The sequence below is a fragment of the Impatiens glandulifera genome, chromosome 6 (genome assembly GCF_907164915.1).
Source record: "Impatiens glandulifera chromosome 6, dImpGla2.1, whole genome shotgun sequence".
Taxonomy (NCBI): domain Eukaryota; kingdom Viridiplantae; phylum Streptophyta; class Magnoliopsida; order Ericales; family Balsaminaceae; genus Impatiens; species Impatiens glandulifera.
The window spans coordinates 47,947,505-47,962,418 of NC_061867.1; the positions used below are offsets into that span (position 1 = coordinate 47,947,505).

General features: G+C 32.4%; 2 protein-coding genes across 2 annotated transcripts; both read left to right on the forward strand.

The window, feature by feature from the left end:
- Positions 1–2,074: 2,074 nt before the first annotated feature.
- Positions 2,075–11,141, forward strand: LOC124942547 (putative ankyrin repeat protein RF_0381). Its single transcript, XM_047483073.1, has 13 exons — positions 2,075–2,225; positions 2,308–2,370; positions 2,470–2,640; positions 3,482–3,613; positions 4,937–5,076; positions 5,570–5,656; positions 6,035–6,160; positions 8,060–8,212; positions 8,967–9,023; positions 9,174–9,275; positions 10,412–10,582; positions 10,667–10,746; positions 10,828–11,141. Exons 1-13 carry the CDS (start codon positions 2,195–2,197, stop codon positions 10,877–10,879), a joined length of 1,365 nt encoding a protein of 454 aa, XP_047339029.1. The 5' UTR covers positions 2,075–2,194; the 3' UTR covers positions 10,880–11,141.
- A 1,773-nt stretch (positions 11,142–12,914) lies between these two features.
- LOC124942072 (PRA1 family protein E-like) lies at positions 12,915–13,884 on the forward strand. The gene has a single exon (XM_047482484.1). It carries the CDS (start codon positions 13,131–13,133, stop codon positions 13,719–13,721), a length of 591 nt encoding a protein of 196 aa, XP_047338440.1. The 5' UTR covers positions 12,915–13,130; the 3' UTR covers positions 13,722–13,884.
- The last annotated feature ends 1,030 nt before the right edge of the window (positions 13,885–14,914 follow it).

Here is a 14,914-nt window from a genome sequence, read left to right on the forward strand (position 1 = left end):
GTTTATTAGTATTCGAGACAGAATCAGGTGAGATAGGTGAGATCGGGGCACATGAGACACAGATATCATTTCAGTCCTCTTCGATGATCAACCATTGATCAAACTGGGAAAATCGTCTCTAACAGAATAATTATGATCGAAAATCATGAGACAAATTATAATTCACATCCTTATTAAATAGTGGGAAATATCTTCTCCGAAATTAAAAAAAGTATTGTTACAAAAAATTTCATTTGAGTTCAAATGGGATCCCTATCTCACTTGTTCCCTCAAAAAGAACGAAGAATCAATAAAAGAATTATTTTTTTTTTTTAAATATTACTAACACTTGTTCCCTCAAAAGGAGCGAAGAATCAATAAAAGAATTATAATTATTTTTTTAAAAATATTACTAACTGTGAGGGTACATTTGATATCCGTAACAGAGAATCTCATATATGGTTTAAATGAGATCATCTGATACAAATCCCACCTGTTCTCCCTCAGAAGAAAAAATTAGTAAAAAATTTGAAATAGCAGATAATCCCATATGGGGTTCACATAGAGGCAAATTAATAAAAAAATAATATTATTAACTGTGAGGGAACATGTGACATCCATAGTAGAGGATATCATTTGTAGTTCAAATGAGATCCTTTGTTACAGATCCCATATGTCGCCCTCATAAGGAAGGCAAATCAATATTTTTTTTATAAATATTACTAACTGTAAGTGGAAACATATGGAATTCGTAGTAGAGGATCTCATCTAGGGTTCAATAGGGAACATGTGGGATTCGTAGTAGAGGATCTCATCTAGGGTTCAAATGGGATCCACTATGGATCGTTCTCTTTGTTCCCCATAGGAAGGGACAAATTAATAATTTTTTATTTTTATTTTATTTTTAAATATTACTAACTGGTACTTGAAATAGAAGAAACATGTGAGATACATAACAAATTATCTCATTTGGGGATCAAATGAGATCCACTACTACGGATCAGACATGTTCCTCTAACATGAGGGGCAAATCAGTAAACATTTTTTTAAAAATATTACTAAATATGAGAGGGAATAGAGAAAACATGTGAGATCCGTAACAGAGAATCCCATTTAGGGTTAAATGGAATCATCTGCTACAGATTCCATATATTCCCCTCCTCATAAGGAGATCATAAGGAGAGACAAATTAGTAATTTTTTTATATTTTTTTTTAAATATTATTAACTGTCTGGGGTACCGAAAGAAACATGTGAGATCTATAGTCGATGATCTCATTTGGGGTATTTGGGGTTAGATGAGATCCTCTACTACAGATCACACATGATCTCTCACAAGGAGTGACAAATTAATAAATTTATTTTTTTAAATATTAAAAACTGTGAACGGGAATAAAGGAGTGAAATCCGTAACAATCTCATTTCCCCTCACAAGAAAGGAAAAATTAAAAAATATATATATATATATATATTTAAAATTTGACTAAATGTGAGAGGAGATGTGGGAACTCGAAACTATATTAGAAGATCCTATATAGGGTTCGAATGAGATCTTCTACTATATGTCTCACATGTTCTCCTTCAAAGTGAGAGAATGGAGGTGGCAAATTAATATGTTTTTTTTTTCTGGAAATCAGTAAAAGTAAAGAAGTAATTTTTATTTTTCTAAATATTATTAAATGTTAGGGGAATATATGAGTTACCCTCTTTTTAGTTTAAGTAATCACAAATTATTTTTTTAAATATAATGGAGTTAATTAATTTGTTTTAATATTGGGGTTAAAATGTAATGTCATGATTAAATTATTTTAAAAGTTTATAAAATTTTAATTTGATGTTTTAGTTAGAGTATATTATAATATTTAAAAATATATAATATATATAACCTACAATTAAAAAATCAAATATTACGATCTTATTTTTCATTAATTATTTTTTAAATCAATAAATCATATTCATAACTCCATAAAATAATATTATCCTAAAACAAAATTATGAAATATAATTTAGTAATAATTTTATTTTATTTCAAATAAAACATTCAAAATTAGGGACAGCTGGAAATAAACATATTGAAGTCATAGAAGTCTCTAAGAGCTTCTTCTTCTTCTTCGCTCCGCCTCCTGGTTTTGCAGTCTCTTAAACCCTACAAAACCTCTGCTCTCTCTCTCTCTCTCTCTCTCTTCTCTCTCTCTTAATAGAATCATTCCTTGCTCATGGCTTCCGATGCATCTTCTGCCCTCGCAGGTCTCTCTATCTCTTCCCTCCCAACATAATCTTTTTTTTTGTTTGTTAAACTGCATAATATATATCCTTTTTCTAATTGCAGAGAGGCAGAAAGTTCAGAACTTCTTATCTGCCGCTGTTAGTGGAAACCTTGACCTTTTCAAGAGTACGTTTTTTTATCTGTATTTACTCGTTTGTGCAGTACCTTTTTTCTTTTGAAATTCATGTTTTTTTTTGTATTTTCTTTTGAACTTTCTATGGACAGAATTAGCCGCGGGGTTTGATGATGGGAATGATTTAGCAAAATCTGTGGCGGCTGTTAAGGATGCTAATAAACGTGGGGCCCTTCATTTTGCTGCTAGGGAAGGGAATATCGATGTTTGCAAGTATTTGGTAGAGGAGCTGAAACTAGACATTAACGAAAAAGATGAAGATGGTAATTGAATTCAGTAATGTTGTGTAACAAAATGCTAACCTGTTCTCATATTTCAGTCTTAGACTCATAACTTTCAAACCAAAGGAACTAGTAATTCTTTAATCATGCTAGAGTCATCAAATCCGTGATAGCCAAACCCAATTGACTTGGACTCCATACTGGAAGTTACTAAATGTTACCATTTTGATTTGAGCTATAAAAAGTTGATTCTGTATTGTTTGTATGATAAAGCTTTCATCTTTCAGTCTTAAGATTGATAACTTGCAAACTGTAGCAACTTGTAATGCATTATGCACAATGTCAACTGAACTGTCAAACTGAATATTTTAGAGAGTAAATCTCATAATCTATTTGCATTTCCTTATTTACTCATGAAATTTAGTATCAAAGAAGAGAAGAGAGTATGCAGTAGACAAAAGTCTGTATATTCCATGTGTATAAATGGGTGTAATTTATACAAAGTGATTATGAGTAAATAAGAAAATGCAATATGGAATAAAAGAATCAAAATCTTTGATTGCTGCATATCTTACATTAGTCCAGTTAGCACAATTTATTACTTAAAATCTTCAGTTTGACTTTCAGTTGACATTTCCATAAATTGATTTTGCATAATGTTCTTACAACCTTGCATATGATTAAATTTTAGCACCTTGTATTGATTGGCTTTGTGTCCAGTAGTTATATTCCCATCAGATTTTCTCTTGATCAGGACTTTGGGTTCCTCAATGTTGAGTTTACTATTTTAAAGTCTGAGATTACGTTGCTGTGGTTAACCTATTTTACCTCTTATCTGTATTCTCTTATTTAACCAATTCAAAACTCCATTTTGTGCATATAGGTGAGACTCCCCTTCTTCATGCTGCTAGACTGGGACACATTGCCACTTCAAAGTACCTTGTTGAATGTGGCGCTAATCCTGCTATCGCCAGTGAGCTTGGTGCTACAGCATTGCACCATGCTGCTGGAATAGGTAGGTTGTTTTTCCTCCGCATGTAGAATTCATTTTTTTTTGCCTCCTTTGCTTTATTTATTTAGAAAAGATCTGTATATTGGAAATTCATCAAGCTTTGTACTTAGGACATTCTAGTTAATATTAGTTCCAAGTCAACATATGTTATCAAGTTCTTATTCTTTCTCAATTCATGTTTCCGGAGCCTTTCAAACCAAAATATATGCGATCTTGCTTCTTAGAGTTCACCTAAGTTACCTTGAAAATATGTATACTAACAGTGTCTATTTTGGGTTTGCTGCAGATTGATGTTTTTCTGTTTTATGTGATGATATCAACTCAAGTTATTTAGAAAATGGATTTTCTTGATATCTCTTCCATGTTGCCTACAAGATTTATGTTTAATTTCCAAAATCACGTTATCATATTGAATCGCATCAATATATAAAATCTACATGTTGGTTTCTCATTTACCAAGAGGTGTTCTTCTGCTAAATGTTTCTTATATAATTTTTTTTCTTAAAAGGGCAGAGGAGACAAATTTGAATAAGTAAAGTTGTCCGGTAGGATATCATCATTATGGAAGAGTTGAATCCCCTTTAAAACTATCTCTAGACAAAGAAAGAGAAAACAATGGAAGGGTTGAATCCCCTTTAAAACCATCTCTAGACAAAGAAAAGGAAAACAATGGAAGGGTCATTCAACTATGATCTCTAATTATTAAAATTTGATAGATGTAAAATACAAGTCTGCTTTACTTGTATTATTACTTTCCTCACAATTTTGGGATGCTCTTATGCCTTTTATTTTGATAGATTTAGAATGAATCTACTGTATAAGAATCTATGACTGCATTTCTTTCATTGGCATCACTATGCATTTCTTTTGGTATCTAAGGTGTATATCTATCAGTCCATTTTATCAAGAGCTATGTTGCTGAATATTCTATGCTATAATTTTGTGAATTCATTGTACGTTACCTACTGTGACTTTGTATAATTGATTTCCTTGCATGTGTTAACCCATTGAGCTTTTTTTTTTCTGCATTATCTTGTATATAATCTAATCTTTGTTTTTTCTTGTCAACTTGGATTGATATGTAGAGTTATTGCCTTGAGTGGCTGTTTTGCTTCTTATATGCATTTATGTGATTGTTTATTCTGAGCATTAATCTCTCGCCTTCTTAGCTCTTCATAGATATATGTGATGATACTTGCGTAAGTTTATTGTGTCTAGATCTGCAGTCATTTTGTCATCAGCTTTGGACTTACCATTCAGACTAAATTAAATAATACTCTTTTTGTATGTGTTCTTACGGTCAAATTTAATAATTACATTTTGCAGGAAATGTTGAGTTGCTGGAGTTTCTACTTTCCAAAGGTGCTCAAGTTGATTCACAGAGTGATTCTGGCACACCTTTGATCTGGGCTGCTGGTCATGGACAGGAAGATGCTGTGAAGCTTTTACTAGCACACCATGCTAATGTAAGCTATTAATTTCCTGCATTTTTCTGTTTGAGTATCAATTGCCATTTCTTGTTGGTTACTCATTACTAGTACACCATGCTACATGTAAGCTACACATTGCTGATACACTAAGCCCATTTACCTGAATTTATATTATATTTTGTGGGTGTTGTTCTATCTTTTCAATTACAAGATGAAAATTTTGTATTGTGTTGGAATAGTCCCATTCTCCATATCCTGTTTGAACTGGTGCCTAACCAATCAAAGTTCTCCAGCAGAATCATGATCGGTAGACCCCTAATTGGTAGATCATCATTTGCACTGCATGTGAATGGTTTCTCATTTCATAAATCTTGGAAGACACCTTTTGGATAACATTATCAAAATACAATGTTGCAGGATTAAATAAGTCCTTCAACTTCAATATATTAAATACATCTTTATGTTTTGTTTCTTGTTGGATTGTTTTGTTAACAAGATTGTATGCCTGTTTGTTTCTTTGTTTTTTCAGCCCAATTCTGAGACTGATGATGATATTACACCATTGTTGTCAGCAGTAGCTGCAGGTTCATTGTCATGCTTAGATCTATTAATTCAGGTGAGTTAACATTATCTACTGCTCCATAACTCTTTGTATTGCCTTTTGGCTAGTTTTTTAAATGCATGATCAATGTATTTGTGTATTCCTTTCCTATTTTCTTTATTTACCATGTTTTATTTTACAAGACAATGACATCATCCTAATTTAGGAAATGCCATGAAAAATTACTTGGCTTTCACAACTGCTTTCTGACAACTCCAAAGTGAAATTTTAAGAATAAGATAAGGGCTTGGTAATGGAGAATAACACTGGTTTATAGAATTATGGAGCATTATAGCTACTACTCTTTTTTACTGTTCTTCACCCGTACTTAACTTTTCGTTGTTATTTTGCAATATTGGGATGTGAATTTTGACAGCATTAGTTCCTCTGCAGGCAGGTGCTAAGGTAAATATTACTGCTGGTGGAGCCACCCCTTTGCACATTGCCGCTGATATTGGAAGCTCAGAAATCACAAACTGCTTACTTGCAGCAGGAGCTGATCCAAATGCTACCGATGAGGTTGGTAGTGCTTTGCATTACTTTATTTTCTTGTCTTTACTTCTTACTTTCTATATTCGTTTGAAAGTGAAAAGCTCTGTGTTTGTCTTAATTATCTGTTATTTCAGCACACTTTTGGGAAATCCATTTCTATTTTATTTTCCCAACCCGTTTTCTTCTTTCTTTCACTTATTATGTTCCTTTCCTGATGGATACATATTGTTCAAATTTCCTGGGACGGAGGAGTCTGTGGGGATACCTTCTTTTTTATATTCTGGCTTGCTCTTTTATTTGAAACTTGAGTATCAAATACAGTTTGACTGGAATGGAGAGAATGAATTCCTGTCAATTTTAATTGTTATAGACTCACAACATGTTACCTGTATTCAACTAAGGGAAGAATCTCATATTTTCATTCACCTTCTCACTACAACCAAATATGCAATTATCTTTTGCCACTCATGGACGATGCTTACGTTTTGCCACCTGGTTATACATGTGAATATGTTATACCTTGTAGTAGAATTAAGTATAAATCTTGAATATAAAAGGATAGAAGAATTATATTGAGATGAGTAATGAAGAATCAATGGGAAGAGATAGAACCCTAACTGTTAGGGTGAATACAATAGGGATGAGGGGATGAGGGTGAGAAATTCTAACAAGAATTTTCAACTAAATCATTTCATTAACCATTCTTAACAACTATTATTATATTTATACTATTCTATCAATAACTGTGACTTCCACCATAGTGTAATAGCCCTAATATTATTTCCCCGTTATCAGAATACACCTATTGTTCTTTTTACTCATTTCACAGACCCCTTCTTTCTTTATATATTTTTTGTTGAACACTGTCACTCACACAAACAAACCCCTCAATAATCAACTCCCTATCCTTCCGCGACTGAACCCTCATTCCGCGAAAAAGATCCATCCGCAACGATATGCTTCGTCGTTCTCCCTAGCCATAGACATCGCCTTCGCTGTTCTCCCTAGCCATAGACATCGCCTTCGCTGTTCTCCCTAGCCATCACCTCAATGAGGAAGCCATTATGTACAGTGAAGAAGAAAGTTTGTACATATTGCTAAAAATTTATTTACCTCACTTTGTTTCGGCACAGGTCTAGAAATTGTTATATATTTTACAAATTTTGTATACATTTAGAAATGTTAGAAACTGTACAAGTTATATATCCATTTAGAAGAAAAATGTTAATATTTTCCCTTGCTAATCCATTGTGTTTTATTTCACTTGGAACGATTATAAATTTATTATACATCATGGAGGTATACTTCATATTAGCATAGTGAAGTAAACAAAGATACAAATTCATCCAAATTCGTTACATTTATAACGGATTTGGATTATGCTTTTGGGATAAAAATCAATACATTAGCATAGTGAAGCAAAGAAAGATACAAAGTTTTATATTGCATACCCACTCTCGGTTTAACCACAAGGCTTATGCTAATAAATTGTGCCAAAGATATCTTAGCGATTTCGTCATACTTAGAGGGTATGAATGATAAATTTAAAAATTGGTCCCTTTTAGTCAAATATGAATGATAAATTTAAATATTGGTCCCTTCTAGACATGGTAAATAATAATTTAAGATGGATCTAGCTAGATTCATTTATATGTGAGTACTCTAATTTAAGTTTGAGAAATGACAGTTATCCAAAGTGAAGCTAGTTGGATGAAAATAGAATTGCATGTTGTAACATTTTACTTGAGAGTAAACTCCCTAATACAACAGTTTCTTATTCATATTCATTTATGTTCCTTTTGGAATTCCTGCCTATCAAAACATGACCAACATAGATTACGCTTCATTGGTGATGAGAAAGGTGAAGTAAGTTTTTTCTTGTGAATTTTTACCTTCATTCTTTTCTGCATCTTCTCTTCATTGCAGGATGGGTTAAAGTCAATACAAGTTGCAGCTGCAAGAGGTAACAGAAGCGTTGTCGAGATTCTTTTTCCCGTAACATCACAAATCCGAAATATACCAAACTGGACAATTGATGGAATCATAAATCATTTGCAATCTGATACTGAAAAGAAACTTGTAAGTGGAAAGATCATAATTCTTCTGTGCATATTTGCAGAATGTATGTTTAATTTGTTGTCTCCACAAAACTGGTGGATTTAAGCTCTGTAAATGATCCCCATGGCCTGGAAGACCAGTATTTTTCTAGCATATATGATAAAAAAAAGTCTATACTGTTGCATGTCTTTGATTTTCTCTCGATATATAGCAACTAAGCAATATCTTTTTCTTTTGAGAACGCTGGGTTCCGCATCTCCTTTGGAGTGCGACTAATCCCTGCGGGTTAAGCACATAGCCCCCGCAAACACACTTGACCAATTAATCAGGCGAGCAAAACTTGTCGCCTGACGGGTTCGAACCCAAGACCTCAGGGAGGCCGGGAATATCCACCAATATATAATTATTAGATGCTACAATAACCAAATTAAAAAAATATATTTGTAAATGTATTTGTATTTGCATCTCATCCAACCACACTTTTCATACCAAATGTATCTGGATCCAGATCCATAAATTATTTCACGGTCTCTCAGTCTGAACAGTGACCCTTCTTTTTCATGTCCTTGTAACAACCTTTTATTTGTCTGGGTATTTCATCTATATCCATGAGTTGGCCAACTAAGCTGCCAACTTTTATGATATATTTATATTAGAATGAACTTCATTGCTTTGATGATGTTTTCACTTCATTTTTCCATCTTTCAGTACTTGGTTTTCATTCATCTATTGGAGAGTTGTGCTTATTTTTTAATTTAATGCATAAAAATTGCAGGAAGGAACAGTAAATCCACATTCAGAAAATGGATCCAGTGATACAGTCAAGCTTGAGGTTGCCATTTGGTTATACTTTCTTCTTTACCTTATTACCATGATTCTGTTGTGGTCCTCTTTGTAATTTATTAACAGACGTGCTCTCTTTTATGTGCATACAATTAATCATTGACCTATGTTTTGGGATAATGTTTGATGATTTTCACAGGTGACACCTGAAGCTAAAAAGAAAGCCGCAGAAGCAAAAGCAAGAGGAGGTGATGCCTACAATAACAAAGACTATTCAACTGCCATTGATGCTTACACTCAGGTCAATTTTCATTGAAAATTGTGTGTTCTCTTTATATTACATCTATAGAAGGCATTACTAACATTTTTTGAGTCAGTATAGCAAACTTGTAAAGATGGACATGTTTAAACACTTCTAACCCCCTAGTATAGGAAATCAATTAGGTCTAAAACCTAGAAATTGAAAATTACAATCTGAATAGGAAATTACAATCAGATGGTGTGAGTAATTGGAAGAACAGAGAATAGAACTTGAGATGAGGAGCTCTTAACAAACTAAGAACTAGAGAAGAAGATATAAATTCCATTAAGCTTTTCACACCTAACTTTGGTGTCATAATACCTTATTTATAATAATAAACTGCTAATCAACTTTTTATTAACGGCATTAACTGCTAACCTAAGCCCCTCTCGAATCATATTTGTTTCTATTTCTGAAATTATAAACAAAACAGTCTATGTATGAATCCAAATGATCCCATATTAGGATTTGGTGGTTGAAAATGTGATAAGGACCCACTTGCCCTTTTGGTAATAGCTGGAGAGTAATGTTACTCCTATTTACCTATCAAGTACCTACCATACTGTACTTTCCCACCTTTTAAACATAATCACAATCCATTCGTCAAGGATCTGTAGTAGAACTGAATGTGCCCAATTCGTGACCTTCCTAATCACCATTGAAAAATGAACAACACCACTAAGAAAAAGGGAATGAGAAAGAACATCAAGAGCTTGTTTGATGCAGTTTTTTAAAAATAAATCATGTGTTTTGGGGGAAAAACTTGTTTGATGAAAAGTGGATTAATTGGGTTAAACTACTAAAATACCCTTTGTATTTAATATTTAAAAACACAAGAATAAACTACATTGGGCTGGCTTAGTCCAAATATGCCAATTCAATTGAATTAGATGTCAAGTTCTCTCAAAAGGGTTTCAATTTCGTTTTATCAGGAAGCATGTTTTCTGATTTCTCGTATTTGCTTTATTCTGCATTTTTGAACTCTTGGCTATCACAGTCAATACTACTTAAGCGTTTACTATGGTTTTTATTTTTTGCAATTCCGAGCTTTCTCATATGCTGTGATGTTGTCTATGAGAGCTTTCTATACTCCCTCTTCATTAACTGGTTTGATTAAATGATGGTTAAATTTACAGGCAATAAGTTTTGACCCAACCGATGCAGTTTTGCTTTCAAATAGAAGTCTTTGTTGGATGAGAATTGGGCAGGCTGAATATGCCTTATCTGATGCAAAGGCCTGCAGGGAACTAAAACCAGAATGGTCAAAGGCCTGTTATCGGGAAGGGGCAGCTCTACGGCTACTACAGGCATGCTATTATCATTCTTCCTTCTTAAAGCTCCATTTTTAAGGTTGTCTTTATAGATTTTTTTCCCTTTTTCTTTTTTCGCAGAGGTTTGAGGAAGCAGCCAATTCATTTTACGAGGGTGTTACACTTGATCCTGAAAATAAGGCGCTTATAGATGCTTTCAGGTTTAATAAAAATACTTTTATTCTGGTTAAAGATGTCTTTTTTGTGGTAAAAAGTGAAAACAAGTTGAAATCTCTATTCAGGGAAGCTGTTGATGCTGGGAGGAAATTTCATGGTACAGACAAACAAAAGTGATCATGGCTGCAATGAAGTTGTTGAAATCTCTTTTTTTTCTGGTTCCTTACTAGTTTGAGGATCTTAATTCAATTTTGCCTATTTATTTTTTATTCCTTATTTGGTTAATGACAAGATTGGAGTGGATATTGTTTAGGGTTAAATATGCTTGTTTTCACCATAAGATAATCTCCAACTTTCATGGGTTTCTTCATGTGGGTATATTCGTGAAACCAAAAGACTTTATTGATAATTCGATATTCTTAGTTGGTTGCGATTCTTGCATGGATTTGTAAAATGATGTATATTGGAGTGAATGTTATAACGAGCCTACACCTACTAAAGATATTTTTTTTTTAAATAACTATTTTATTAAATCAACATTTTGACCTATAATTTGATTTATTATGAAACTAATAATCAAATAGCAATATGTATATACATGAACACAATAAAATATTGGAATTTTGAAAATATCTCAAATAGTAGGTTCTTTCTTATCCACTAAAATTTATTTATTATTTTTATATAAAAATCAATCATGAAAGTCATTTAGAGAAGGGATCCACTCAAAATTTCAATTTTAGTCATTCCATTATGAAAGCAAAATTTATTAAGAAAGAAATCTCATAATGCATTTCCATGAAGGAAATAAGAGTACTAGAAAAAGATATAAGGAAATATTTCCTTCAAATCTTATTAAGATTTACCTTACATTGTTCTTCGCATACAACCTTAAAGACTTATTTTCCTTTGCTTTATTTTGAAACTCATAGATTTTAGTGAATTAAAACTTATATTTATCTTTTATTGTAAAATGATGGGTTAGCTCCTTAAAAAAATGTAAATTAATTTATTTTACAATAACATAAATTTTAGTAAGTTGCACAAGTATTTTGACAATTTGAGGAAAGAAAAAAATATTTTTTTCTTTTATTTATTTTTTAAATAATAACCTGTTATTAAATAAATAAAAGAAATCATTATTAATAACTTAATACATGAAATAAAACTTATTAATTATATATTTTTTAAACAGTAAAAAAAATACAGAATAATTTTAATACACCAAAAACTAGTTAATCATCAAATTTTTTTAAGTGTTCAATTAAATGCCTCATTTCTTTCTAATGGGTTGGTTGCAATTATTTAAATAATTTTAACATAATTAAACACTATTTTACTTCTTTTTTCATCCATCAATCATTCAATTTATTAATTAAAATACTAAAATATACTTTATTAATATCTATGATGTACTTTTACAAAAAAAAAAAAAATCAAAATGACCCAACTATAATTATGAATTGACAATAAATAGTTAAATACGAGTTATTTGTCGGGTATTGAAGTATCCGCCCTGAATCTGACATTTCAATACCCGACCTAGATATGTATATCTATTTTTATCATCATCCTCTATTCGTTAGGTACCCGATATTTAACAAATATCAATTTACCCGATTAAATATATATAAGATGGTAGATTTAAAAAGAATAAACATAATCTTGAAGATATCGAAGAAGATAAAAAACCTAACATACTCGATTACATACTTAGTTAGTAAATGTTTTAGGAGATAATAATTTTGTTGTTAATATGTGAAGAAAAAATGAAGACAAAGTAAAAGTTAAAATCAAAATTGAATATGAATAGTGAAAATAAATAAATAAAGTTTTGTTATTAAAATAAATAATCGAGTACCTTCTCCTCTCTGATTCAAAACCCAAACACAATTGAAAATAGTGGATCCCACCACACATCCTATTCATTATCATCCATAATTTATTTAGATAAAGCAACAAGAACTTAACTAACAAATATTCATGAAACTTAATTTTGCATAATAATACATTCTTAAATCTCTTTTTCATCTTTTTTCATAGTTTTTAAGTTTAAATTTATTTATTAAACAAAACAAATTTCATAGTTAAAATTCAATAATGAGATCCAACATATAATTTAGGGTGCATTAGCAAAATAACATCAAGATTATAAAGCACATAATCTTTGACCTAGCTCAAAAAGGCACCTTTTCAATCATTATTTATTGAATTGAACAACTGTCACGTTTTGGGCTTCAGGAAGAAGAAGAAGAAGGAAACCCATCTCACCTTCTTCATTCCCGTGGTGGGTTTTACAGTTTCTCTCTCAATCTCTCTCTCAATCATGGCCATTCTCTTAAAGATTTGATCTTCAATTCTTCATTTGGAATATGTTCTTGTGTTCATATTAAAGCCTCAATCATCAGATCTCACTTTTTTTCTTTCAATGTCGACTACAAAACCACCCCTTTATCCTACTTCCTCCTCCCGTTCATCAACTCCGGCCAATCGGACTCTCCCTCCTCCACCATCGACGTTTCTATCACGCACCAGAGCTCAATTCGCAACTTGCCGTCCATGGCGTGAGGTATTATTCAACTTCCACGCCTTCTCTCTTCCTGATGGTTATGCCGATGCAATTTCTCGCATCAGGAGGAACGTGAATTACTTCAGGGTAAATTACGCATTGGGTATGCTGTTGATTCTGTTCATCAGCCTTATATATCATCCAATTTCAATGATAGTCTTTTTGGTCATTTTCGTTGGCTGGCTCTATCTTTACTTCACCAGAGATGAACCGATTGTCCTGTTCAATAACACAATTGATGATCGTGTTGTTCTTGTGGGATTGATTGTTGTAACAGTGATTGGTTTGGTGTTCACTAATGTTGGTCTGAATGTGTTGATTTCTTTGATAATTGCTGTTGTTGTTATTGGGTTACATGCTGCATTTCGAATCACTAATGATTTGTTCCTTGATGAAGAAGAAGCTGTTGAGGGAGGTTTGCTGTCTGTTGTTGGAAGTGAACCGTTTTGAATGATCAAGATTATCATCTTGTTTTGTTTTTCCTCGTAATCATTGTTCATTAGTTGAGTTGTTTTTGTACTCTGAAAACTTATAAATGCTTTTATAATTGTGTTTATGCAACTTTTTGTAAAGTTCTTTCTTATCTATATGTTCATTTGATTGATTCCAGGTTTATGCAATTCTTCTTGTTCAATTTGTTTATGTCTATCTAGAATCTAGATAGTATAGGTGATTGGTTCTGTTATTCGATTTTCGATTACTGGATAGTGTAATAGCTTTCCAACTGCTCTGGCCAATGCCTTGACAGATGATGAATTGCTGTAAAGTTGAATCATGTATGTATCTGGTCCACAATAATGACCTAACCTTGTGGCTCCTACTTGGGTTCATTTGGTAACAAATTGTTTATGTTAGATTTCTAATTCTAGATGGAATTGGGGATGCGACATTTCCAATTGCGATTCAAGTAAAAACAAAGTATGATTATTTGAAACAGTCTTGGATCCTTAGTGCAGAACTTGATCAAGAGGCTATAATCAAGCTCCAAGATTGCATTGTGGGGATCCAAATTGAAAGTAAGTGTGAATCATTCTATTTTTATTTTATTATTTGTGTGTAAATGATCCGAATATGAATACTCGAATCTATAACCATGAACACATGAGTTCTTCAATTATACAACTGAACTCATCTCGGGTTCTTTGTGATCAACCTCTTCTTCTTGTCTTAATCTTTGAAGTTCTCTTTTAAGCTAGGTATGGCCCATTTCTATATAAAGCACAAACAATTTCCAGCCTTTCAAATAACACACATTCAGAAATCTATCCATTCCATTTCACTTTAGGAATGGCAGGGGTACCCTTCAACTGATTGATGAATAATCCTTTTTAATCTCCTTAAGGAATGACACGGTTATCCTTCAATTACCCGTTTAAGAATGACAGAGGGGTACCCTTCAACTAATCCATGAATACTCCATTTTAATCTCCTTTAGGAATGGCACGGTTATCCTTCAACTGACCTTGAGGAATGACTTTAGGAATGGCAGGGGTACCCTACAACTGATCGTTGGATACCCTTCAACTGATCGATGACTACCCGATTAGTTGGATACCCAATTCTGAACGACGAAGAAGAAATGTTTGTCAATTTACATATTCTTATTTAGAATGAAATTAAATCTAAATCTAAATTTAATTAAA